Source organism: Hemicordylus capensis, chromosome 2 (assembly GCF_027244095.1).
Source record: "Hemicordylus capensis ecotype Gifberg chromosome 2, rHemCap1.1.pri, whole genome shotgun sequence".
In the NCBI taxonomy this organism is placed as follows: Eukaryota; Metazoa; Chordata; class Lepidosauria; order Squamata; family Cordylidae; genus Hemicordylus; species Hemicordylus capensis.
The window spans coordinates 250989443-251016310 of record NC_069658.1 but is presented as its reverse complement, the minus strand read 5'-3'; the positions used below and the strand labels follow the sequence as shown (position 1 = coordinate 251016310).

Below are 26868 nucleotides of genomic sequence, written 5' to 3'. Positions count from 1 at the left end.
GACATCTCACCCCTCTTGCTTTTCGCATTTCCGGGTGACTAATTTGGATACTTAATATCAGGTTCCCTTACTACTGGGCAGCCCAATCCTATACTACATGTTTCATGCCTCAGATGATATCCTGGAATTTTAGGGCCCCTGCATCTCTATCTGTCCTTCAAATGTGACCTCAGTGTGCACTTTGGCAGTGTGCTTAGGCACTCACGAAAGGCGCCATCTCTGGCTGCTGTAGCTGAAAACAAGACTGAAGCTTCAATCAGAGCTAGTCATTAACTATGGTTTGTCAGCTCAGACATCACTCACAGCCAACCATGGTTAGCACAAACTATGGTTTGAAAACCAAGTCATGCATTCTGATTTGAGGTTCCCAGCCAGTACTAAACATCACACCAAACTATGAAAGCCATTGCTGATGATATCTTCCCTTTAGACCAGTCATTCTCTCTCAGCCTAGCTTATTTTACAGCAGGGTTCCTCAAACGTGATGATAGGAATTGTAAACCAACAACATCCGAGGACCCAAGTTTGAGAACCCTGCCTTACAGGGTTGTCAGTAGGATAAAATGTGGGGCAAGTTCCTTAGAAGAATGGCAGGATAAAATTTAATAAATAAATGCAAAGATAACTGGTTAGCACAAATGTGAACTGAATTGTTGCAGAGTTTACATGTCCCTTTCTTATATTGCACATGGCCTTTCCACACACCTACATTTATTGTCCAAGTAGCATGGAACTAAATATTGCTGAATTCAGAAGTCTTCAATAACTCACGACAAAATGAGAAGTTTTAAAGAAAAGAAACATTTATTCAGAAGGAATAGAAGATAACATAAACCCAAGCATTTAGGGAAATAATTACAAATACAGCATGCTACCATGTCTTAGTCCCCATACTACACTGTAACTAGCCCTAAGTAGGTGTACATGATAAATAAGCACACATTTTCCTGTCCCTGCACCCACTTCTTTCCCTTTCCTCTATTGTCTTCCTTGTATCTCTTGTAGCCTTTGGGGTGGGGACCCATCTTTTCACTCTTTGTAAAGCACCATGGCCTTAAATGGTGCTATTCAAACAACATTATAGGCAAAACTCAAAAGTGCTTTATGAAGCTAAGATGCTTTCATGTGGATGGGTGCAATGGAACTTATTACAGGAAGTCCTCACACTTACGACACAACTAGCTCCTAAAAACTGTGTCTAAATGTCTCAGCTCAGAACCGATTTTCTCATAGGAAACAAAGCTATGGGGGTTTGGTTCCTGAACCAAGGCCAAATAACCTATTTTTTCCTGTTGCTGTCAAAGCTGGTGGTGTGTCAGTCACAAATGTGTAGCAGAGAAGTTGAAGGGGGAGAATCAGAAGTTGCTCACTTGTGCTCCCCCCATCCGTTCCTCACGGTTTCTCATTTTTCCGTGGAAGAAAGGGAGTCAAGCTGGGCAGTTTGCTTCCATCTCCTCTCTTCCTGGGCAACAGACAGGGAGGGAAGGAAGGAAGGAGGTCAGGCAGGCAGGCAGGCAACATGTGGGCTGGGAAGAGAACAGGTTTTTCCCCTCTTCCCATCACTGCACAGCATCTGAGCCTGGAGGAGGAGCCAAAATGGCAGTGGGGGGAGCCTGTTGGACGGGTGAGTCAGCCAATCCCTCCACCGCCTCAGATCATGCAGCAGCCACTGCCACCAGAACTTCCAGCCTCAATGTCAGTCCTGCTCAGTTTAGGCTCCCCAGCTGTTTTTGGACTACAACTCCCATAATCCCTAGACACAGTGGCCAATAGCCAGGGATTATGGGAGTTGTAGGCCAACATCTGTAGGAGGGCCAAAGTTGAGCAGCCCTGCTCAGTGTCAATGTAAGCCTCAGCTGCCAGTGTCGCCGTTACCTCCTCTAGCCCATGCATCAGCAGCCATCTAGCAGAGCCTCCCTTCCCGTGGCAAGTGTTGTAAAGTTGAAACAAGGTGGCAATTTACAAACACTGTAAGTGCTATTCATTTTAACTGGGAGTGCTTTCATGCAAAGACTGCCTGTACTCAGTTGAAGCCCTAGTATATCTCCATGTTTACTCAGAAGTAACTTCCAAGACATCTGGTGGGATTTACTCCCAGGTAAGTGTGCACAGGATTGCAGCCTTGGTTAGGAAAGCAAGCCTCTCCCTCACAGGACCTGGCATGCTGGGATCCAAACCAGTATCTTCCCAATTGTTGGTCATTGCTATACAAACATATCTCATTTGAAAATAACAGTTCAGAAGGGGCAGAACCCATTACTGTGTACAGCTTTTACTTAATTTCAAAACCATTTCCAATGTTAACACAGCTTGAAGAGCTAATTCATTCAGTCCTGAAAAGTGTTTACTATTAAAAGCATATTCTCAAAATCATGTTTCTGAATCTCGGCATAAATTTTTCAGATGGAATCTTCTGCTGTGCTCAAGGCATTTGTGGGGCTTCCCTGTTGCACAGTTTCTCTCTTTATAAAATAAGGGCACCTTAAAAGCAGAGCCTTTTTCCACATGCAAGTGAGAGTCATGCAGTTCTCATTCCTGTGCAGCTTTCCCAAATGAATATAATGCTCGATTCTCTAACAAACTGCTTTCCATGCTTAGGGCGAGAGAGTCTCTTCCTCATGTGATGGGCTGGGATGAAAAACAGAGAATTACCACCTCAGATTGATGGGAAAGGGAAAGGCAATAAGGCAAACAATATAACCAAAACAATCAACATAGCTTTGAAGTGAAGCAGCCACCAAAGATGGACAGCAGAACTTGGATCTAATCATCACTGTAGCCCACTAAATCCACACTAGTGGGCAGGCATCACAAGAGGTAATGTTTGTGATGGGGCTGTAGCTAAGTGGCAGAACATCTGCTCAGCATGCAAAAGGTCCCAGGTTTAATCCCTGGCATCTCCAGGTGGGGCTTTGAAAGGCCTGTCTGAAACCCTGGAGAACTGCTGCCAGTCAGAGCTGGACCAGTGGGTCTGATTCAGTATAAGGTAGCTTTTAAAGTACCTATATGATGTCCTACCCAGGCTGGCAAAGTGAAAGGAGGATGCACCTCTTAGATACAGAGGCGAACAGAAGCATACATCAGACTTCTTCTAACAACTATTTTCTGTTTTGCAGGAATTGTGCACAAAAAGCACACAAGTGATCAATTTTAAAAAAAGTTTTAAAGATCAATGATACATGTTAATCAATCATATTACAAATTAAGAAATTACACACTATACCTTGTCGGCAAAAAGTAATGCAAAATAAAAAAAGTTGGCTATAACAGGTGAAAAAACAATGTGTGTTTGGACACTAACACAATTTACAAGCCATTCTCCAAATTCCATAAGCACTTAACATACTTAAGCAAACCGGACTCTAAAAATATTATCATGTACCTTGGCAATGTTGATCTTGGCCCAATACAAGCAGAACATTGCTTCCTCCTCAACTAACCTATAATGGATACAGAAATGAAAAACAAAATACCTGGATTCAAGAACCACATGTCTTCTAGCATCAATGGATTCATAGGTGATTTCTACATAAAATGTTTAGCAATGTTCTGCTACCCCCCACAATACTGGCAATTGCAGTTTCTCAACTTGGGTCCCTAGATGTTGTTGGACTACATCTCCCTCCATCCCCAGCCACAATGGGAGAAACCCTGGGCTATTGTTTCAGGCAATGGAGTGGTAGGAACTTTGGTGTGTGGGCTATTATTTAAAGTTATCACCAGTGATGAAGATGCAAATTCAGAAGTGCAGGCACTCTCCATGGCAGACCCCATGGCCACGCCCACCCCAATAGCCAGAGAAGCTGAGAAGCACTGGTGCTCCGTTCCTGCACATCCCCTCTCCACTACACCCCTGGTTATCACGGATAGCAGTTTGATCCCAGACACGTGGCAACAGTAAGTTTCTTGTCCCCATTGCATTACTGAAACAAGATACCAAGCTACTGACAAATGTATTTGTGGCCATATTGAACAGCATAATATTTACTATAAATCAGTCTGGTCTTTAAGCATCCGCTTGGTCACCAGCAGTGACCTGCAATTTTGTTGCTCTTCAGGCTTTCTTTTAAGGAGAAACTTCTCACTTAAGTTTACATGGACTTCCCAGATGGTCTCCCATCCAAGTGCTGGCCAGACCCAAACCTGCTTAGCTCCAGCATCAGGGCTGTCTCATGTGGCATCAGACCAGATCTCGGGACTCTAGTTTAGTTGGACCAATTATATGTCTTGTAAGACAATTCCATAAATTCATATATGTTGTATGAGATTATTCAAAGGTTCTCAAGCCAGTTTTAGAGGAACATATGGTGTGTTTCAGGCAGCCAGATTCACCTATCTTGAGTGAACACTTTCCTCAGAGCAACTATTCTATTAACGCCGAGATATTCAGATGTAGCATGATATTCACAGACTAATATTCCATGAGTGCAACAAACAAAGACACACCCATGGAAGGAGGTCATGTTGCTGAGCAAATGCTCAAAGCTGCACACTCATACAAGCATTGCACTTATGCAACAATGATAGTGGAGAACTTTGTGTGATTCCATTCAATATATAGGGAGAAGAGCTGGTCTTGTGGTAGCAAGCATTATTTGTCCCCTTTGCTAACCAGGGTCCACCCTGGATACATATGAAAGGGTGACTACATGCATGTAAGATATTCCCCTTAGGGGATGGAGCCACTCTGGGAAAAGCATCTGGGTGCAGAAGGTTTCTCTCCCTGGCATCTCCAAGATAGGACTAAGAGAGATTTTCACCTGCAACCTTGAAGAAGCTGCTTCCTGTCTGTGTAGACAATACTGAACTAGATGGACCAATGGTCTGACTCGGTATATGGCAGCTTCCTATGTATGGACCATAGCAGGAGGTGCACCAAGAGCGCTCTGTTGCACCAGCACACCACCAGTCTGGAACACAAGCTCTCAATTTAGTGGAACTAGTGCAACATGCTTACACTCGTGCAGCGTTAGTCCAGATGTCAGCCATTGGCTCTTACTGCATAAGCTCTTTTCAATTAGATTAGGTTCCTTCTCTCATTATATTTTCACCCCACTCAAAACATTCAGCATGCTCCTCTCCCATCTATGCACTAGGATGTTGAGAAATCTTTGATTAAGCAAAGATTTCCCACTGATAAGGTTTCTCACCTATATGGACTCTCCAGTGATTCACAAGGTTGGATCGTTGAGTGAAACATTTCCCACACTCTGAGCACTGGTATGGCTTCTCTCCAGTGTGGACTCTCTGGTGACTCACAAGGTTTGCTTGTTGAGTGAAACATTTCCCACATTCCTGGCACTGGTATGGCTTCTCTCCTGTGTGGACTCTCCAGTGATTCACAAGGTTGGACTGTTGAGTGAAACATCTCCCACACTCTGGGCATTGATATGGTTTCTCTCCTGTGTGGATTCTCTGGTGTTCCACAAGGTGTGAGCGATGAGCAAAGCATTTCCCACAGTCCAGACACTGAAAGGGCTTCTCTCCTGTATGGACTCTCTTGTGCTCCACCAGGGCTGAACGATGAGCAAAGCATTTCCCGCAGTCTAGGCATTTAAAGGGTTTCTCTCCTGTGTGGACTCTCTGGTGTTCCACAAGGTGTGAGCGATGGCCAAAGCATTTTTCACACTCCTGGCATTTAAAAGGTTTCTCTCCTGTGTGGATTCTCTGGTGCTCCACCAGGACTGAGCGATGAGCAAAGCATTTCCCACAGTCGGGGCATTTATATGGTTTCTCTCCCGTGTGGACTCTCTGGTGTTTAACAAGGTCTGAACGTCGAGCAAAACACTTATCGCAGTCCAGGCATTTAAAGGGTTTCTCTCCCGTGTGGACTCTCTGGTGTTTCATAAGATCTGAGTGATAAGAAAAGCCTTTTCCACACTCAAGACATTTAAAAGGTTTCTCTCCTGTGTGGATTCTGTGATGCTTCACAACGGATAAGCGGTCAGCAAAATATTTCCCACACTCCAGGCATTTATAGTGTCTCTCCCCCATGTGCATTTCCTGGTGTTTGAACAGAAATACTTGCCAAGCAAAACGTTTCCCACATTCCAGACATTGATAGGGTTTCTCTCCTGTGTGAATTCTCTGATGTCTTAAAAGATTTGCTTTCTGAGTAAAACAGATGCCGCAATCTGGGCACATCTCTTCTTTCCAAGAGTCACCTGGTAGAATAAAGAGCAAAGCATAGAAAGGATTCACTCCAGAGAACCCACAAGAGAAGAAATCCCAGTGAGTGGTTTGCTAGACAAAAGAGGGAGTACTGGCAGGGGACAGAAGCTGATGATGATCCCAGAGAAAGAGACTGAACCAGAAATGAAAGAGGGGCTCCATCACCCTGACTCTGTCTCACTCATTAAAGTATCTCCAAACTCGCTCGGTATTGGTGGGAGAGCGAGTCTGTTTTTTTTAAGTGGAGAATTTCAAAAGAGGAACAGCAAATGAATGATTGCATGTAACCAACTGCCTTTGGGGATGATTAGTTTAGAGCAGAGCTGCACAATTTTGGCCCTCAGTTTTTGGAATACAGCTTCCATCATCTCCAGCCACAGTAGTGAATAGTCAAGAATTATGGGAACTGTAGTCCAACCTCTGTATGAGGATTAAAGTTGTGGAGCCCTAGTTTGTGGGAGGGGAGAACCGAACCAAAACTCAGGAGGAGAGAGGCAAGAGAAATAACAACAACAACTTCTTCTTCTTCTTGTTGTTGTTATTAATTGGGTGACATCCAAATTTACAAAGCACTTGTACAAATGTGCTTCACAAGTGCAAGGATACTGGGCTAGCTAGTTCTGCTAAGTCTGGAGCTTGTGTTCCAGACTAGTGTTGCACTAGTGCAGGGCTGCACAACTTCAGCCTTTCAGCTGTTTCTGAACTACAACTCCCATCATCCCTAGCCACAGTGGCCGATATGTGCATGATGGGAGTTGGGGAGTTGTAGTCCAACATCTGCAGGAGGGCCAAAGTTGTGCAGTCCTACACTGGTGCAAATATTCTTGCATGTGCACAAGGTCTGCAACTTCTGGTGCACCTCCTGCTGGACAATTTCTTCCTCCATCCATTTACATTACAGGAAATATTTGCATAAGAACGCAACATCAGGATTCTGTGCAGCTACAGAATTTTCTTGTGCTTGCTGGACTTTAAAGAGCAAGCACTTTGTTAGTCTGGATGTCAGCCAATATATTTATATACTGCTTTTCAACGAAAAAAGTTCTCAAAGCAATTTACATTGTAAAAGATATGAGAAAATTATTCCCGGTTCCAAAAGAACTCGCAATCTAAAGAAAAGCACAAAGGAGACACCAGCAACAACTACTGGAGAGATGTGGTGCTGGGGATGGATAGGGCTAGTTGCTCTCCTCCTGCTAAATATGAGAGCCACCATTTTAAAAGGTGTCTCTTTGCCCAGGTTAGCAGGGGACAGACAATAGAGAAAGTGATCCCACCCCCCATATTACTGGAAATCAGGATTCAGGGCAGACAAAATAAAGTACTTCATCACACGGTGTATGAAATTCATTATTCTGGATTACTGCAATGTGCTCTATGTGGGGCTGGATTATTGCAATGCGCTCTATGTGGGGCTGGATTATGGCAATGCACTCTATGTGGGGCTGCCTTTGTACATAGTCCGGAAACTGCAGTTGGTCCAGAATGAGGCGGCCAGGTTGGTCTCTGGATCATCTAGGAGAGACCATATTACACCTGCCTTGAAGGAATTGCACTGGCTGCCGATACGTTTCTGGGCAAAATACAAGGTGCTGGTTATTATCTATAAAGCCCTAAACAGCTTAGGCCCTGGGTATTTAAGAGAACATCTTCTTCACCATGAGCCCCACTGCCTGTTAAGATCATCTAAAGAGGTATGCCTGCAGTTGCTACCAACTTGTTTGGCAGCTACTCAAGAACAGGCCTTCTCCGTTGCTGCCCCTGGACTTTGGAATGCGCTCCCTGTTGAAATAAGAGCCACTCACAGGACAGTGGTCTCAGTTTTCAGTCATTGACTTTATTTTGGTTAAGGATTTACAATTTAAATAATTTTGGAGTAATGAACACTATTTAATACTATATGACGGTTACAGAAGGCTATTATTTAAATCAGACTGGATTTCTTCTCCCTCCCTCCCTCCCTCCCTCCCTCTCTCTCTCGCATGGCATTGGTAAAGAAGAATCTTTCTCGGCTGTGACAGTTTTTGCTTTCTATCTCTAATGCAGAACATCTGCAGGCTATCCTGAGAAACCTGACAGCTCCCCAGGATGGCATACTCTTATGCAGCAACAATAACAACACAAGAGCTCGGATATAAGATCAGTGGACCTGTAAAAAAAGAAAAGCAGTACATCACCTAAATGGAAGATTAGATTAGAAAATAAAATCTCCAGGCTTAGATCAGATGCTAGTAAATTGAAAGATATGAAAGACAAGAAGCTGAAGAATTAAAACACCAAACAGTATCTGATCCAAAAATACCACCTCGATTCAAGGAAAATTAGAGAAGTCCTGGAAATAATAAAGCAGCAAATAACAGCGGAGTTCAAACCAACCATTATTTGCCTCTGGGAAGAAGAGGAACCTTTAATAATAATAATAACAACAACAACCAACTATAATAATAATATATATATAATAATAACAACAACAACCACCACCACCACCAAATATAATAATAATAATAACCAACTAGAAGAGGTTATTTAAAAAGAATGTACCAGATTTGGAAAGAGAAGCATCCAGATACAGAAATAACAGAACAAAGGCTAGCAGACCAGAGAAGATTCATAATAAGAAATAAAGTATTCACAGGAGTTGAGCTGGAAGAACTGCAAAGAGCAACACAGGCTCAAGATATGGACGAAGAATTACCACCAACTGAAGCAGTTGCTCAGGCGCAGATTGAGGTGGTGTTGGAAATAGAGGATACCACTGTTGCTGAACTGTTTCAAAATCAAAACCAGGCAACCTCCCCTTTGCCTTCACCTCAAAAACCCAAATGCCATTTAACAGAAAAGCAACAAGAACTAAAGCAAAAAATAACTGAGCACATGAACCAAACAACCACCAGGGTTCGACTTCCAGCTCTAAAAACAGTTGCCAAAAAACAACTTGCTCAGGCATTAAAAGATGTCAATGCTGCACTTGCAGAAATAACAACCAAGAATTTGCAAGAAACAAACCAACTAATGTACAGTGCAGCAACAATAACAACACAAGAGCTCGGATATAAGATCAGTGGACCTGTAAAAAAAGAAAGCAGTACATCACCTAAATGGAAGATTAGATTAGAAAATAAAATCTCCAGGCTTAGATCAGATGCTAGTAAATTGAAAGATATGAAAGACAAGAAGCTGAAGAATTAAAACACCAAACAGTATCTGATCCAAAAATACCACCTCGATTCAAGGAAAATTAGAGAAGTCCTGGAAATAATAAAGCAGCAAATAACAGCGGTGTCAAAGAAGATTAGCAGGTATGAAGCCAGGATTACACAACACAGGCAGAATCTCCAATTCCAGTCGAATCAGAGACGTTTCTACCAAAGCATAGAAGGAGAAACTGCAAGAAACATAGAAACACCAAATAAAGAAGAAACAGTGCAATTCTGGCGGAAATTATGGGACAATCCAATAGATTATAATAAAAAAGCAGGCTGGATGAAAGAGGTCAAAAAATGTAACCAACAAATGCAAGATCTAATAATAACACCAGAATTAATAAGTGAAAGAGCAAAGAAAATTAAAAATTGGACTGCGCCAGGCGACGATGAACTGCATGGCTTTTGGCTGAAACACCTAACAAGCCTTCATAAACAACTATCAAAACAGTTCAATCACATTATGAAAGGCGGTGATATTGAACAATGGCTAACAACTGGGAAAACTAATCTCATTATGAAAGACCCAGCAAAAGGTGCAGTTCCAAGTAATTATAGACCGATCACCTGCCTGCCAACCATGTTCAAATTATTAACTGGAATAATAGCAGATGAAGTGATGCAACACTTATTAACTAACAAACAGCTTCCAGCTGAACAGAAAGGAAATTGCCCAAACACCAGAGGCACAAAAGACCAGCTGCTGATTGACAAAATGATTTTAGAAAACTGCAAGAGAAGAAAAACAAATCTAAGTGTTGCATGGATTGAATACAAGAAAGCCTTCGATTCATTGCCTCACACATGGATACTAAAATGTTTAGAAACAACTGGTGTCAGCAAAAACATTCAGATATTTATTAAAAAAGCAATGAGCATGTGGAGTACACAGTTAACAATCAATGGCGAGGCACTTGGACAGGTTAGCATTAGAAGAGGCATTTTCCAAGGGGACTCACTATCCCCTCTATTGTTTGTAATCGCCATGACCCCACTTTCACAAATACTAAACAAAACAAGCCTTGGATACCAAACATCTAAAACATCCAGTAAAATCAACCATCTGCTGTACATGGACGATCTGAAGTTGTATGGAAAGTCCCAGTCAGAAATCGAATCACTGCTAAACACTGTCCGTATATTCAGTAGCGATATAGCAATGGAGTTTGGACTAGACAAGTGTGCTGCATTAATAATGAACAGAGGGAAAATAACAAAAACAGAAGGAATAGAATTGCCCAATGGAAGCAACATCAAGAACCTGGAAGAGAAAGAACCTTACAAATACTTGGGCATTCTCCAGGCTGATAACATCACACACACTGAAGTTAAAAGAAAAATTGGAAGTGAATACATCAGGAGAGTCAGAAAAATCCTCAAGTCCAAACTCAATGGCGGGAACATCATACAAGCCATAAACACCTGGGCTATACCTGTTATTAAATACACTGCAGGAATAATAGACTTTACCCCGGCAGAGCTAGAGAAGCTAGATCGTAAGACCAGGAAAATCATGACCATCAATCATGCTCTGCACCCCCGCAGTGATGTAGATAGGCTCTACCTCCCTCACAGCTCAGGTGGAAGAGGAATGCTGCAAGTCCATCAAACAGTAGAGGAGGAGAAAAGAGGCCTTGAAGAATATATAAAGGACAGTGAAGAAGATGCACTTAAAATGGTCAAGAACGAGAAACTATTCAACACCAATGAAACAAAGCAGGCCTACAAGAAAGAACAAGTCAAGAACCGAGCAGAAAAATGGAGAAATAAGCCCCTGCATGATCAATATTTACACAATATAAGTGGAAAATCAGACATCACCAAGACCTGGCAATGGCTTAAGAATGGCAATTTGAAGAAAGAAACAGAGGGTTTAATACTGGCTGCACAAGAACAAATGCAATAAGAGCCAAAGTCGAAGAATCCACAACAAACAGCAAGTGCCGCCTTTGTAAAGAAGCAGATGAAACAGTGGACCACCTGATCAGCTGTTGTAAGAAGATCGCACAGACTGACTACAAACAAAGGCATGACAAGGTAGCAGGGATGATACACTGGAACATCTGCAAAAAATACAAGCTACCTGTAGCCAAGAATTGGTGGGACCATAAAATTGAAAAAGTTGTAGAAAATGAAGATGTAAAAATATTATGGGACTTCCGACTACAAACAGACAAACATCTGCCACACAATACACCAGATATCACTGTAGTCGAGAAGAAAGAAAAACAAGTCAAAATAATCGACATAGCAAGACCAGGGGATAGCAGAATAGAAGAAAAAGAAATAGAAAAAAATCACCAAATACAAAGATCTACAAATTGAAATTGAAAGGCTGTGGCAAAAGAAGACCCAAATAACCCCAGTGGTAATTGGCGCCCTGGGTGCAGTTCCAAAAGACCTTGAAGAGCACCTCAACACCATAGGGGCCACAGAAATCACCATCAGCCAATTACAAAAAGCAGCTTTACTGGGAACAGCCTATATTCTGCAACGATATCTATAACCATTGACAATAAAATTCTGGCATCCCAGGTCCTTGGGAAGGACTCGATGTCTGGATAAAACAAACCAGTCAATAATACCTGTCTGACTGTGTAAACAAGAAATAATAATAATAATAATTTGATTTCTATACCGCCCTTCCAAAAATGGCTCAGGGCGGTTTACAAAGAGAAATAACAAACAAATAAGATGGCTCCCTGTCCCCAAAGGGCTCACATTCTAAAAAGAAACATAAGACACACACCAGCAACAGTCACTGGAAGTACTGTGCTGGGGGTGGATAGGGCCAGTTACTCTCCCCCTGTTAAATAAAGATAATCACCATGGTAAAAGGTGCCTCTTTGCTCAGTTAGCAGGTGCCTCTTTGCTCAGTTAATCATCAGATACTAATAGACTTTTGGTCTTTAGACCCGCCTATTAATTTAGAACTATAGTTTTAGAACTTTAAAGTATTTTTCATTGACTTGGGGTTAGGGATTTGCATATGGTTAAATTTCCATAAAATGTGTTAACCTATATTTACGACTTTCAAGTACGATTGAGGATTTACAACCTTAAGCAATCTTCGAGTAAGGACCATTGTGATCAGTTTTTGAGTTAGGAGCATGGTTTAAAGCTTTAAATTGGTTCACGAGACTCTGTTGAACAATTAGTGAAGAGCTTCATCTATCCATGAGAACTTTTTCCCTTATCTTGAAGCAGAATATTTGGTTCCAGTTTGTTTTCGCAAAGGACTTGAGAAAGCTGAAAACCTCCCAAGGCAGCATATTCCAATTTGCCAGAGGACAGTGGGGGTTATTTTAACTGTTTCCTCTCTCTCTGGGGAAAACAGTTTGTGTTATTTTAATTGTCAGATAATAACAGACATGCATTAATCTGGACTTCAGAGCCTGGTATTAGATGAGGAACTATACTGTTAGGTAAATTCCTGTATTAACTCTTGCAATCCCTGTAAATATTACTTATGAGTTACCAAGTAATATTTACAGGGATTGCAAGAGTTAATACAGGAATTTACCTAACAGTATAGTTCCTCATCTAATTATTCGGGAATTCCACATTATCAAAGTATAGTCAAGCTCAAGTATTCCCTTGTTTATTCTGCTTGGTATTACTGTTAAGAGGGGGTTCGGGCGTATTTTTATTTTGAAGGAAACTCCTTTATGAAGTTGTTTTTTGAAGACCATACATGTACTGAAACATTATTATTCTCTGTGAAATTGCTTGGTGGTAAACAAAGTAGGGAATTTAGCATTTACTTTTCTCTGCAGAGAGTTATCTCAGTAAGTTTGTTTAAAAAAAAAATAGGGATTAACATGTCTGTTAAAATGATGTCCTATAACCAATTTTTTCTTTCAGTTATGGGAGAGCTTAATTAAATAAGATTTCTTCACAGATAGTACGACTGCAAAGTTATCTTTTCAACAGGAGGGGTTTCAGACCAATTCAGAGGCTAGATCCCAGATGATTTCTATTAAGACAATGCAATCGGAACAACATAAGGCTTCATCGCAGGATAGTTGCATTGATAAACAAACGTCTGGAGATCTGCGTGTTACTCTATCAGGTCTTGGAAATGACTATATGATGGGACTTAGGGGAAAGATTACATATTCAATCTTTGATACAGCTGAATGTTTCACAAATTCACTCAAGTACAGATGGGCTTTACTTGCCTGGCATTATCCGTTCTCTGAAGTTAAAAAGATTTGGATACACATGTTTTTAGATTCAAAATAAGTCTTAACTGCATTAGCTTTTCTCTTTTTAGTTTTCACTGGATTACTAATTGGACTGGTTTATTGACAAAGTCTCTGATAATTTTATGTTATGGCTTTTTCTTGTCCCTGCATCTTATTATTTTTATTTTAGTTCAACAACGTAACCAATTGGCCTGGTTCATTGATATAAAAGGCCCCTTTTTAAAAATTACAATGTTTTAGCTTACTAGTTTTCCTTTGTCTAGTCCTCTCTAATAAAACGCTTGGTGTCCGTCCGTGGACAGACACCAAGCGTGTGTCTGTGCCTCCCTGCCCTGTTCTGCGCCTGCGCGAAGCGCAGGCGCAGAACAGGGCAAGGGAGACACGCTCGCCGGTACCTGGCAGCCATCTTGGGCGGCCAGAAGCAGCCTCCTCGAAGAAGCCGGAAAACCGGCGCCGGGGTAAACTGGGCGAGGCAGCGGCAGAGCCGCTGCCTCGGCCAAAAGAGACGGAGGCCGGGGGCGGAGCAGAGGCCACTTAAATATTTTTTAAAAGGCACCCGCAGCCGCCGACGACGACCCTCCCTCCCAGCTGACCCCCCCCCATTAAGGGCCAAATCGGCCCAGCCACTTGCCCCCGCAGCTTCCGCCGCCGACCAACCGCCCGCCCACCCAGCTGCCGATACCTCCTTGCTCCCGGAACACGTCCTCCGCTTGATCCGCTGCTCGATTAACAGAAGGAGAGAGGTGCTCGCATGCAGAGCTCCACTCTCTTTAAAGTCTCTTCCCGAACTGGCGCTTTGCGTCCTTGCCGCCCAAACCGCCAGTTCGGGAAGAGACTTTAAAGAGAGTGGAGCTCTGCATGCGAGCACCTCTCTCCTTCTGTTAATCGAGCAGCGGATCAAGCGGAGGACGTGTTCCGGGAGCAAGGAGGTATCGGCAGCTGGGTGGGCGGGCGGTTGGTCGGCGGCGGAAGCTGCGGGGGCAAGTGGCTGGGCCGATTTGGCCCTTAATGAGGGAGGGAGGGGGAATGGCAGCGGGGGGACAGGAGAGCCGTTACTAGGGCCCGTTGTTCAACGGGCCAAAATTAACTAGTAGGAAATAAGTTTCCTATACTTACTAACCTGAATACCTTTGCTAGTTTTCCATTCTGGTATTTTCTATTTCCAATTAACGCGACTGGCTTCTAAACAAAGTTATTGTAACATTTTTTGGTAGTCCTTTACTTTTTTAAAAATCAAATTGTTTAGAGAAAAACTGCTCTTAATTACAGATTACTTCACTCAGCCGCTTTCCTTTATTATTACTATTTTTCTTCTTCTTCTTTCTCTTCTCAGTTTGCCTTGATGCTATCATTCAGTACTTTTTGGTAGATAATAGGCTAGATACCTGAATGGTATAAAAACCAATGAGATTCAGGTTTAATTTGAAGCTCATAACTGACAAGAGTTGCCCCTTTTTCTGTTATCACACCTTTTCCTTTGGATTTTGCTTTAAAAGGACATTTGGTCGGATTAGACAACTCTGATGATAAGACTGTACTTTATTTGTGGATAATAAGCTTGCAAAATAAGTATGCAAAACTGTTTTTATTCGTGGATATTGTAAGTTTGGAGATGCATCCTATTCTTTTGATCTTATATTATTTTCATTTTTCTCCCTCACCTTTGCATCTTTGTATTTTGAAAACTAATAAAATTTATTTTAAAAAAAGAAATAAGAGCTACCCATCTCTGGCAACTTTAAAAAAGGTGTTGAAGACACATTTATTCACCCAGGCTTTTAAAATACGACACACATTAGAAATCAGTCACATGCATGCTCTTTTTAGGACAGAGGTTCTCAAACTTGGGCGTAGTAGAGGAGGCAGAGGGCAGCCCTCATGTCTAGCAGCAATTGAGCTGCCAGACTCAATGGAAGGGGTGCCTATTTCTTTTTAAGGTGAATAACCTTAAAACAGTGGTGCATATGCGGGTAACCTCCAGGCTTGACTACTATAATGCACTCTATGTAGGGCTGCCTTTGTACGTAGTCTGGAATCAACCATTGGTACAGAATGCGGCAGCCAGATTAGTCTCTGGGACAACACGAAGGGATCATATAACCCTGATTTTAAAAAGAACTGCACTGACTGCTAATGTGTTTCCGAGCTAAATACAAAGTGTTGGTTATCTTTATAATTAATTCTCTTAGCCAGCCAGCGTGGGGATGTGGCAAGGCAATGCGTGTGAGCTCCGTTTGGCCAGCGGAGGCACCCGATTGGCTGGGTGCCGGTTGGCCCAGCCATTGTGAGGAGGGACCGTCTCGGCTGCAGCCTGGGCTGGGAGGCGGGAGGCAGCGGGATGGACTGGCCCTGGCATGGCGCCAAAGGGAGTGAGTGGGCTTCCATATATTTCGTTCTCTTGGGACATGTGTGCCCAGGATTTGGCGGTGGAACTCTCGCGACATGCTGTGCGAGTTCCGAAGTGAGGAGAACTGAAGAGGAGAGGGGGAAGAAAGTGCCGGCGGTGGCCGGCGGGCAGAGGAGGGGGGAGAGAAAAGTGGCGGGGGGAGAGAAAGGCAGCGGGCAGCAGGTGGGGGGAGAGAAAGGCGGTGGCGGGCAGAGGGGGGGAGAGAAAAGCCACGGTGGCAGCAGGTGGATGGGAGGAAGAAAAAACGGCAGTGGCGTGGCCCCTTTTGGCCACCTGCCGCGGCTGTGTGTGGGGAGGAATGTGAGGGGAGGAGGGCTGGAGAGCACGGGGCCAGAGGGAAGGGGAAGAGAGGAGAGATTGGGCCGGGAGGAAGAGGGAAGGAGAAACAGCCAGCCCCAAAGAGCCGCACAGATTCTCTCTGCGGGGTCAGCTAGTTACCTATAAAGTCCTCAATGGCTTGGGTCCAGGGTACTTAAGAGAGCACCTTTCTCTGTCATGAGCTCTGTTGCCTATTAAGAACATCTAGAGAGGTCTGGTTACAGTTGTCACCAGCTTGTTTGGTGGGAACTCAAGACAGGGCCTTCTCTGTGGCTCCCTGGGGCTTTGGAATATGTTCTTGTTGAAAATAAGAGCATCTCCTTCTCTTTTTGCTTTTATCAAGATCCTCAAGACACACCTATTTTCTCAGGCTTTAAATTTAAATTAATTTTAAACTCTTTAATTTGTTTTTATCTCATGAGATTGCTTTAACATTTTATTCTGTGAAATTGTTTTAAGTATTTTACTCTGTTTTATATCTGTTGCATTTTAAATTGTGTACACCACCTAAAGATACACATATCAGGCAGTATATAAATGATAAACAAACAACAAATAATGCTTTACAGATTATTTACAGTACTCTGTTCTTTCCAATTAAGTGGAGCAGGGGTCTCCAGATGTTGATGGACTACAACTCCTATCATACCCGAGCCAAAGGCCATTGTGGCTGGGGAAAGATGGGAATTGTAGTTCAACAATATTTGGGAATTCAAGATTGGGGACCCCACTCCAGAGGATGTTAGAGACCATCAATAGACACCTTTGTCATCTCATGTACTTCAAGCTCTCACCTGTGCTAGTGTCAGAGACCTGCATTTCATCCAAGGCCTCAGGGTCTGGCACCCAGGGCTCTTCTTCTTGTTCCAGCTGGGCAATGAGGTCAGGCTTAGAGACTGGAAATCCTTCTCAGGAAAGTAAAAGAAAACTCTGTCAGCCGGGAATTGGTATGTGCAGCACTTGAAATAAATGAAGATAACACAGATTCTGAAGATACAGATTTTATTTCTTCAAAACTGGAATATTAACATATTCATTCATTGTTTGCTACTATTTGATGTATTTGTTATAAGATAATGATTTCTAATAGTGTTTTAATATTTCTCTGTAAAGTATTTATATTTGTAGAATTCTTTTTTTTCTTGCAATAATAAAAAGATGTTTTAAAATAAATGAAGATATTAACATGCATTGACTAACACCTCACTAAGATAGACTATACAATTAAAACCAGTTTACATGTGTCATGATATAGGGTTTTCCCGCTTTCCTTTTACAATGTAGGGGTTTTTTGCATACCTGATGAACCCCTGAGTATGCAGAACTCCCCACATTCTCTCTGGATAGACCCATTGTACTGAATCGTACAAGGCCACCACAGTTGCCTTGTGACAGAGAAGGGATTGTGAGATCTCTCTTGTGAGAGAGAAGGGATTGCAGCCCTTCTGCAGATGTTTGACTACAACTCCCATCATCCTGACAAATGACTATTGAGGCTGGGGATGATGGGAGTTGTAGTCTAAAAACAGCTGGAGGGTGATCCCAGCTCTTACGGAGGATGCAAGTTCCTTACCCAATGAAACTATATTTGTGTAATTCTCCATCATGACCTCCTTGTACAGGGCTCTTTGGTCCGGATCCAACAGCACCCCCTGACCCTTTGTAAAACACACAGCCACATCATCAAAGGTCACTGGCATCTGCAAGAAGAAAACATCCCTCAGTCTGCATTACTCCAGAAACACACTCAGTGGCTCCATCATGAATGGGGGAGTCAACTTTGCTAGACAGAACTTCTCCTTGAGACAGAAAGAGCCACTCTGTACCCATCTCCTGCAACTGTAGACCCTTTTATTTGGGAGAAACATTCTGAATGGGTATCTTATGTTTTCAAGAGAGAGAAGATGGGCAAATCCTGAAGCACCAGCATAAACAGCATAAAATAGAATTAGATGGCTGTCATCCCTTCTAAGAGGTATCCTTTCAATGGTGGCTCTCTTAGATTTAGCAAGATGGGAGAGAACATAAGAACAGCCCTGCTGGATCAGGCTCAAGGCCCATCTAGTCCAGCATCCTGTTTCGCACAGTGGCCCACCAGATGCCGCTGGAAGCCACAGGCAGGAGTTGAGAGCAATTATCCCATTTCATCCCAGCATGACATTTTCTTCAGGGGCTGTTGCTGGTGTCTCCTTGCCTTTCTTTCCCCCCCCCCTTTTTTTTTGGGTGTCTCCTTGCCTTTCTCTGTGGGCCCTTTAGGGCCAGGGAATGAATTACCCCTACTAGCCTAGGAAAGGGGCATCTTTTAAATGGCAACTCTCTTAGATTTAGCAAGGGGAGAGCAATGTTCATCCCAGGAGTGTCCCGTTGCTGACATCTTCCTGGTGTTTCTTTTTCGCCTGTGAGCCCCTTGGGGACAGGGAACCATCTTTTCATTCCTTTTGCCCTGCAAACTGCTTTTTTGTTGAAAAGCAGCAGGATACAATAACGCCATCCCTCATTTGCGTTTGATCCCCTTGAATAAATCTTTATTTTTCCTTTCCCATCCCGCCCCCTTCAGTGGTTTCCTGATGGCTTCCTACCTGTGCTGGCTCCACGGCAGCACTTTCTCCTACTTCAAAGGCAGAGGACAATTTGGACTGAACTGTGGATGTCATTCTGAACTCTGCACAAGGGTGAGGTAGGGAAGGCAGGCAAAGCAAACAGAACGTTTTAGTAAAACATCTTTTCAAATATCACATTGTGGCTAAATGAATATTTTTTTCTTTGTATAAGTTATATGTATGTTAAGTGCTGGTTTGTTTGTGTACAAAGACTTGGTATATATATGTAGGAGGTAGAACATAGGAAGCTGACTTCTATCGAGTCAGACCATTGGTCCATCTAGCTCAGTATCGTCTACACCGGGGCTGCTCAACTTTGGCCCTCCTGCAGATGTTGGCCTACAATTCCCATAATCTTTGGCGAGAGAGAGAGATTAAGTTGAGCAGGCCTGGTCTACACAGACAGGCAGTGACTTCTCTAAGGTTGCAGGCAGGAGTGTCTTTCAGCTCTGTCTTGGAGATGCCAGGGAGGGACTTGGAACCTTCTGCAAGCAAGCAGGCAGGTGCCTTTCCCAGAGCAGCCCCATCTCCTAAGGGGAATATCTTATAGTGCTCACACATGTCTCCCATTCAAATGCCCTGCTTAGCAAAGGGGACAATTCATGCTTGCTACCACAAGACTAGCTCTCCTCCCAGAGACTTTTACACACAACAGGTTTTACTGTGAGTTTACGGGGAGGCTTTACTGCAAACTCGAAGTTGTCCCAAAGAAATGCCGCAAAGAGTGGATTTTTTTTACCCCAGATATAAATCAGGCTACACTCTAATGCGCAGTGAAAGCCCCAAATTGTGTGTGAACTGCTCCCCAATAACTTGCAGTGACTTCAGGGTAAATCTAGCCAATATGTGAATGCAGCCCCTCCATTCCAGAGGAGATGCGAGTTAAAGGGCTTCAAAAGCCCTGTGTGTGAGAAGCTTCCAGGTGAAGGGCTAAAGACATTTTTAACAGACAGAGAGAGGTTGCAGCAGTGGGACCCCTTCAGGAAGCTAGGGGAAACCCTGTTTGGAATTTTGGGAAGGAGATGACAGTCTTTGTCATGAGTGGGATAGGAAGATTTGGTGGCAGTGTACCCTCCAACAGGAATTCCCAGATGTTGACTACAACTCCCAGAATCCCCAGCTGCAATGGCTTTTGTTTGGGGATTATGGGAGTTGTAGTCAACAACATCTGGGGATCCCTGTTAGAGGGAACACTGTTTGGTGACTGACTTTCAAGAGGAGATGCCAGGAGAAGATGGTGCCTGGCTCTTGGAGAGAAAAAGAGCTGGGTTAGAGTTAAACTCTGGTTAGTGAAAGGATCAGGTGTAGCCTAGCTCAGGAAGAGCAGGATGGCAATGGCTGGATCTCTCTCTAGTGAAACCTAAACATAAGAAATTAATTAAGAATGGAAAACCAGTAACTTCTCTTCACAGAATGCAAGAGGCAGGGTAGGTAAGTTTGCCTAGCATTTGGGGTGGAAGTGTAGAAAAGGGAATTTGGACTGTATCCACTAAGCATACCAGCCACTGTCAAGTTGTCAATACCAGTTTCAAAGATATCTGTAACCAAGTTAGGCACGGATACTCTGAAACCTTGAAGCACACTTTTAAATGAAAATTTTAGTATGGCTATTTTTACATAAAGTGTGATAAAGCAATGATCTTATTCTTTATTATTTTTCGAGAGAGGCTGCTTTGGTTAAAAAAACCTTCAGTGTGAGAAGCCTTTCCCACTGTGCTGCCCCACACAGTACTGTGTTTTTCTCAGTGCCGAGAAGGCCAAGAGAGCGAGAGAGCGAGCTCTTAATTGCTCTGTGAGGAAAGCATTGTGAAGTGCTACACTCTTTGTGCATCCAGGATGGTACAGGGGCTCAAGAGGGCTCCATTTCCCTTAATAGCACGCACTTACATTTATATACTGCTCTATAGCCGGAGCTCTCTAAGCGGTTTACAATGATTTAGCATATTGCCCCCAACATTCTGGGTACCCATTTTACCGACCTCGGAAGGATGGAAGGCTGAGTCAACCTTGAGCCCCTGGTCAGGATCGAACTTGTAACCTTCTGGTTACAGGGCGGCAGTTTTACCACTGTGCCACCAGGGGCTCTCTTAAGGAAGTGGTGCTTTACCTGGTGCTTGACAAAAGTGCAGCATTGCATGGTGGGAATGGTCACCTCTGCTGAAGGTTCACATAGGCCCAATAAACCATTAAGGGCCCCCACTTAAGGCTTATGTGAGCCACCACTGGCCCTTGGGCCTTATTATGAACACCACTCTGATAGTTTCTTTTTTACCAACACCCACATGCATCGCCCTTGCCATAAGCTACCAGAAACCAAGGGCATAGCAAGATTGGAGTGGGCCCAGAGACAAGATTTTAAAATGGGCCTCCCCCCCTCACTGAAGCTCAGCTCATGAAGTAAAGAAATCTTAAATGAGGCTGAATAGTGGTAACAAAAAGCATAGTAAAATTTATCTATATCGCTATCTCCTATGTGCCACAATAGAACATCATCCTAATTATTTTTAAAAAGGTTTTGTAAATTGTGGACGATGCAAGTCATTTAATGGTACTAGAGAAAGACATGCTGTTCTGGTAGCTCCAGGTCTTAACACCCACATCAGTTTTGGAGGATGAATACAACTGAAGGAAGCCTGGGCAGGTGGGCGGCTGGGGGAGTCAGTCATGTGACTTGCCTCTGGAGGGCCCCCCAAGGCAGTGGGCCCCCACATAACTGTCTCCCCTTGCCCTATCATAGTTATGCCCCTGCCAGAAACAGCTCCTGCTGAACCTGTGTGGTGGCAGCGAAAAAGTCTCAGGGAGGAGGGCAGTGAAAGACAACTAACTGAGATCTTGGAAAAAGCAGAGCATTCTGGGCTAGATGGACCAATGGTCTGATTCAACATTTTATTTATTTATTTATTTATTTGATTTCTATACCGCCCTTCCAAAAATGGCTCAGGGCGGTTTACATAGAGAAATAATACATAAATAAAGATGGATCCCTGTCCGCAAAGGGCTCACAATCTAAAAAGAAACATAAGATAGACACCAGCAACAGTCACTGCAGGTACTGTGCTGGGGATGGATAGGGCCAGTCACTCTTCCCCTGCTAAATAAAGAGAATCACCACATTAAAAAGGTGCCTCTTTGCCAAGTTAGCAGGGGTTATGAAGCAGATGCATAGGATTAATGTGTTTACCTACAGAGTCAGTCAGGAAAAATAGCACATCTATACAGAACCTGCTGTTTAAATCAACCCCGAGGCTGGTCCTCATCTTCCTTGCTAACTGGGCAAAAGAAGAGTGTTCCAAGTGGTGATTCTCTTTATATTTAGTAGAGGGAGCTCTACTCCCTTCAGCCCCATCACGGTGTTGCTCCAGTGGCCGTTGCTGGTGTCTAGCCTGTTGCTGTTTTTAGATTGGAGACGGGGAACAATTTTCTTCTTACTATTATTTTTCTATGTAAACTGCTTTGAGAACTTTTTTGTTGTTGAAAAGACACACACACACACACACGCAACAGTAATGATAACATACAACATCCTACAATCCTCTTCTTTATTTTCCTCACTTCCTTTAGGAGCTCCCAGAAAGGTAGCCATGCCCGCCCGCTGTTACACCAAAAGCAACAAGGAGAAGACTAGTTAAAGCCTAACAGATCTGTTGTGTCGGAGCTTTCTCCCTCGCACCTGCGAAAGTGGGCTCTAGGCCACGAAAGCGTAAGCTACAATAGATGTGTTTGTCTTTAGCGTGCCCTGGCTCTCTTTGTCGTTCCTTTACGAGCTCTCAGCATTTCCCTTCCCCCTTTTATTCAGTTGTTTACCTTTTTTCCTTTCTCCCATTCCTCTGCCGGAAAGGCACAGGGGGAATCCAAAATGCAGCCGCACTTTTGCGCTGCCCAACCTCTACAATGAAATAAGCAAAGCCAGGGGAAGAGCCTCTCCAGTTCAAACACCACCCCCTAACCCCATTTCAACCCCCCACCCCCTGCTTTGCAGAGCTGCAGCGAGGTTCTTTCTTCTCTTTGCAACTCCTCCATTACACTTCTTCTCACCTCAGGAAATCCAACCTCCCTCCTCTCTTCTGAGTGTTCTTCGTGGTTCCCCCAAAAGACAGACACACAGACTCCTCTCTCCAGCACAGCCAAGTATAAGATCGCCTCCTCTTCTGACAAGAGAGACAGACAGGAAACCCCAAAGCAACTGGGAATTGTAGTCCTTGCTCCTGGTTTTTCCAGACGCAGGGAATTCTGGGAACTGTAGTTTTTAAAAATGTTTCCCACAGTATCATACACGTGTCAAAGAAAAAAAATAATTATCAAAATCTAAGAAAATATCTAAAAGACAAGTTTATCAAAGGTACTTGTAAAAACTTGAAAAAGGTTTTTCAAAACTTGAAAAAGGTTACTCATGTGCAATAGGAGTACAGTTGTCAAGTACAAAAGCTAAACAGTAAAAAGTCATACCACTTCTAATATAAATATTAAATATAAACATTCAAGCAAATGTGAAAGAGAATTATTATTTCAATTCTGACCGTGGCTTATATATTTCCCTATATTAATTATTAAATCTGAGTTTATAAATAGCATTAAGAAAAAATTATATGCATGAACATTCTTACTTACTTTTCCAATAATTTACAAAAGGTTGCCATTCTGATCCAAGAATAGGCTTTATTGGGTTTGACAAACTCATCTCATTTGGTCAGCCATGCTATTTTGCCAAATGTTCTGTCAGCCATTTGGCACATTACCAATTTAGCTCTTGTAAGATTTGAAATTAATCCTGAATGTTTATTTGGAATATTTACAATGCAACCAAAGAGCATGACCTTAGGGTGAGAAAGCGAGTCCTTTCTTATTTCACAGGCTCTCCATCCACTTCTCCTACTACGGGGTTCCCATCATGGATCCCCAGAAGTCATTGGAGTACAACTTCCATCATCCTCAGCCACAATGGCCACTATGGCAGGGGATGATGGGAGCTGTATCCAGCATCTGGATTCCCAAAGTTGGGAAGCCCTGAGCTTCTACACTACGGCTCAATGCTTGATAAATAACGTATCAGTCAACTCTTGACTGAACAGTCCAACAGACCTTGAAAAAAACTCAGCTTTCCCATATATGTATTTATACCTATAGTACCATCAATGAATGCAGGGGTGCCAATCCCCCAAGAGTCTCCAGCAACCAGTATCTGTTCCCGGGTAGCTCTTGAAAGCAATCCACGAGAGCTTAATGGCTTGATAGTTATTTATATCTATGTAAACCACTTTGGGAGCTCTTGTTGAAAAGCAGTATAGCAATATTTGTCATATGTGTATATTGTGAAAAATATTGGGGGTAAAAACACCTCCAGGAGGAGATTCAATCAGAATTGGCAACTTTATCTACTTTCCAGCAAAAGGACTGGGTTCTGTATGTAAAACTGATGCATCAGCCAGCTACTTATTGTATACACTGATACAGTAAAACCTGAAATTATTAACAGCCATGTATACAATGCGGCAGTAAGGTAGAGAAATTTGTGAGGCAGGAAATCTCCTGTTCAGCTGTGCAGGAGCTCATGTGATGGCCTTAGACAAGCTATAGTTGTCTCAGTGTCACAAGCATGCGCACACACAATCTGCATAAAATGAAAAATACCGGTCTACTTTACAGGGCTGTTGTGAGGTTGCTGAGACAAAGAGCCCTATTCAGCCATTATGTTGTACAAGTGTACAGATGTCTGTACCTCCGAGAGAACGTAAACGTGGTCACAGGCCCCTCAAATGCATGGTACAGAAAGCTACTGCATACTGCGGCAAAACTGAAAAGCTGTGTAGCTGAAAAGTGACCACAGGTAAAGCTCTGGTTACTACAATAAGAGTTTGGAATAAGGCTGGTTTTGAATGAGTAATTAATTACATGTGTAGGTTGTTTTGACACTGCTTTGTGTATAAGTGTGTGGTCTGTTAAGAGCTTTAGTCCTTTGTATTTTGATTTTGTTGTTGCAGTCAGTAGGAATATCTCCTAATTCTGTTGTTCAGTTCTCACTGAAAAGTGATTACAAGTCATCTGGCATTCTCCCCACCCCACCACCCCGAAAGCTGCTCATATACGGAAATCAAGGCTTAAAGTTCTTATTGGGCCATGCCCCCACAAATAGGCAGCAGCCATGTTGGCTGTGCAGTGACATAACACCTGCTGTTTTTCTTCGAGGCCTGGTTAGGGAGCATGGGGAGCGAAGTTTCCTGTTATAATGTAACTGAAAACTGATTTTTTTGGGGGGGGGGAGTTTAAAAGATTAACTCAAAAGGTAAAACTTTACAACTGTTTTAAATTATTTTAAGGTTTTAATTGCTAAGTTGTGCTTTTACATTTTGGTATATTATGCAAACCTCCCAGAGATAAGTATGTTAGGCAGTATAGAAATATGTGAAACACACACCCCCATTATAAATCAAATAAATAAAAATAATACAAATCCAGAAGGTGCAAGTGTTATATAGAGATGTGCCCGAACCAGCTTGGGCAGGCGGGGGCAGTTCAGTCCCTTTAAAAACCAGGTAAGCAGGTCCTTACCTGCTCCTCTGCTGCCCCACCACTTTTCCAGGCATGGTGCTCGCTGTCCAAAAGGCTGCAGCACTGCTTCCAGTAGCCTGCACATGGCATCGGCACAAACATGGATGCTGTGCATGCATGGTGGCCATTTGTGTGGTCAGCGTGGTGTTGCACCACTGTGCAATATTACAGCAAAATGTACAGCAGATAAATATATTTGTGTGTCCCCCTAAAGAAGAGAAGAAACTTAAAGCATGGGCACATGCTGTGAGAAGATAGAAGTTATTCAGTGAGAAATCTATGTTGTTCGTGTGTCAGACCACGTCACATTATGTTATGCCTATTTTATTTGTTCATTTTATTTGCATCATTTAAACTTCAAAACTGCTAGGCCTCAGTGCTTTTCCCCTTCTCCCACCATTATCTCATAAGGGGGAGGGGCTGCAGAGTTCCTTTTTAGGGCCCCAAAGCCCAGAACTTTTAACAGTTGTATGAAAGGCAGACATTCAAAGGGTGCAAATTTACCTCACAAATGAGAATGGAAGCAGCACCTGTTGATACTCTGCCTGTACCTCAGCTGCACAACAGCCAGAACTTTAACTGCTGAAGTTCCAATCTCCAAATGCTGGGGGAAATGCCACCTACTGAGTTGCTGCCTGTCAACATTTGCATATTTCCTCTATGAAATATGCAAACAAAGCTGAACAGATCTCAGCACCAAAGCAATACCAAGAGTGAATTCAAAGCAACAGTTGCCACCACAGCTGATGTAGGGGGAGGACAGGTGAGTGCCACTGGTTGACATGGCTCTTACTGTTCCAAAGACAGAGAATCCTTCATAAGACAGAGCTATTCCTATCCATTGTCGTAAGTATCTGTAACCTGTCTATGCAACAATAATAATCTCCTGAGCTGGTTGGTTCAGAGCCAAGGAATGCAACAGAGGACACGCCAAGCAGCACACACACACACACACACACACACACCTCAGCTCCACGCAAGCCAGCCAGCCGAGATGCAAGCAGACTGGGCAGTTAGGTAAGGAGAAAGAGAGGCCTGGAGTTCAATAGGGAGAAACCAAGTCAGCATTAGGGATGTGCACGAACCGGTCCGGAGGCCATGTTGGAGGCCTCCGGACCGGTTCGGAGCTGGACCGGTCCGGCACCGAGGGGGGGTCTACCTTTAAGGGCGGGGGGGGGTAGAACTTACCCCTCCCGCCGCTCTTCCCCCTCCTGTGCTGTAGTTTATAGTTAAGTTTTTGGGGCTGCAGCGTTCCTCGCTGCCGCCCCTGCCCCCGTCGTCGCCTGGAAGCCTTTGTAGTAGCAACACGTATGCGCATGTGGCGGCGCACGCGTGCCTGTCGCCACCGTACATGTGCGCACCGCCTACGTCACACGGGGGCAGGGGCAGCAGCAAGGAACACTGCCGCCCCAAAA

At 43.4% G+C, this 26868-nt stretch overlaps 1 protein-coding gene across 4 annotated transcripts; it reads right to left on the bottom strand.

The window, feature by feature from the left end:
- Positions 1-782: 782 nt before the first annotated feature.
- Positions 783-26588, bottom strand: LOC128343066 (zinc finger protein OZF-like). Of its 4 annotated transcripts, none has more exons than XM_053291542.1 (9): positions 25454-26588; positions 22943-23144; positions 22712-22793; positions 18887-18969; positions 17881-18007; positions 17102-17212; positions 5151-6164; positions 2482-2628; positions 783-1458 (listed from the first exon to the last, which is right to left on the bottom strand). In XM_053291542.1, the coding sequence occupies exons 1-8, from the start codon at positions 25579-25581 to the stop codon at positions 2519-2521; spliced, it is 1857 nt and encodes a 618-aa protein (XP_053147517.1). In that variant the 5' UTR covers positions 25582-26588; the 3' UTR covers positions 783-1458; positions 2482-2518. The 4 variants fall into 4 exon arrangements, with proteins under 4 accessions (XP_053147517.1, XP_053147518.1, XP_053147520.1 ...); XM_053291543.1 differs by adding an exon at positions 3383-3440 and having other exon boundaries at positions 783-2628; positions 25454-26587; XM_053291545.1 differs by lacking the exon at positions 22712-22793 and having other exon boundaries at positions 783-2628; positions 25454-26587.
- Between the last annotated feature and the right edge of the window lie 280 nt (positions 26589-26868).

What these genes read in the sequence shown, in the direction of transcription:
- LOC128343066 (XM_053291542.1), bottom strand. Translation starts at nt 25,581, where the DNA reads ATGGCCACCATGCATGCACAGCATCCATGTTTGTGCCGATGCCATGTG. An exon ending in CACAAATATAGTTTCATTGG is followed by an intron (nt 17,213 to 17,880) that starts GTAAGGAACTTG and finishes TTTCCTGAGAAG; the next exon opens with GATTTCCAGTCTCTAAGCCT. An exon ending in GGTCTCTGACACTAGCACAG is followed by an intron (nt 6,165 to 17,101) that starts GTGAGAGCTTGA and finishes TTATTCTACCAG; the next exon opens with GTGACTCTTGGAAAGAAGAG.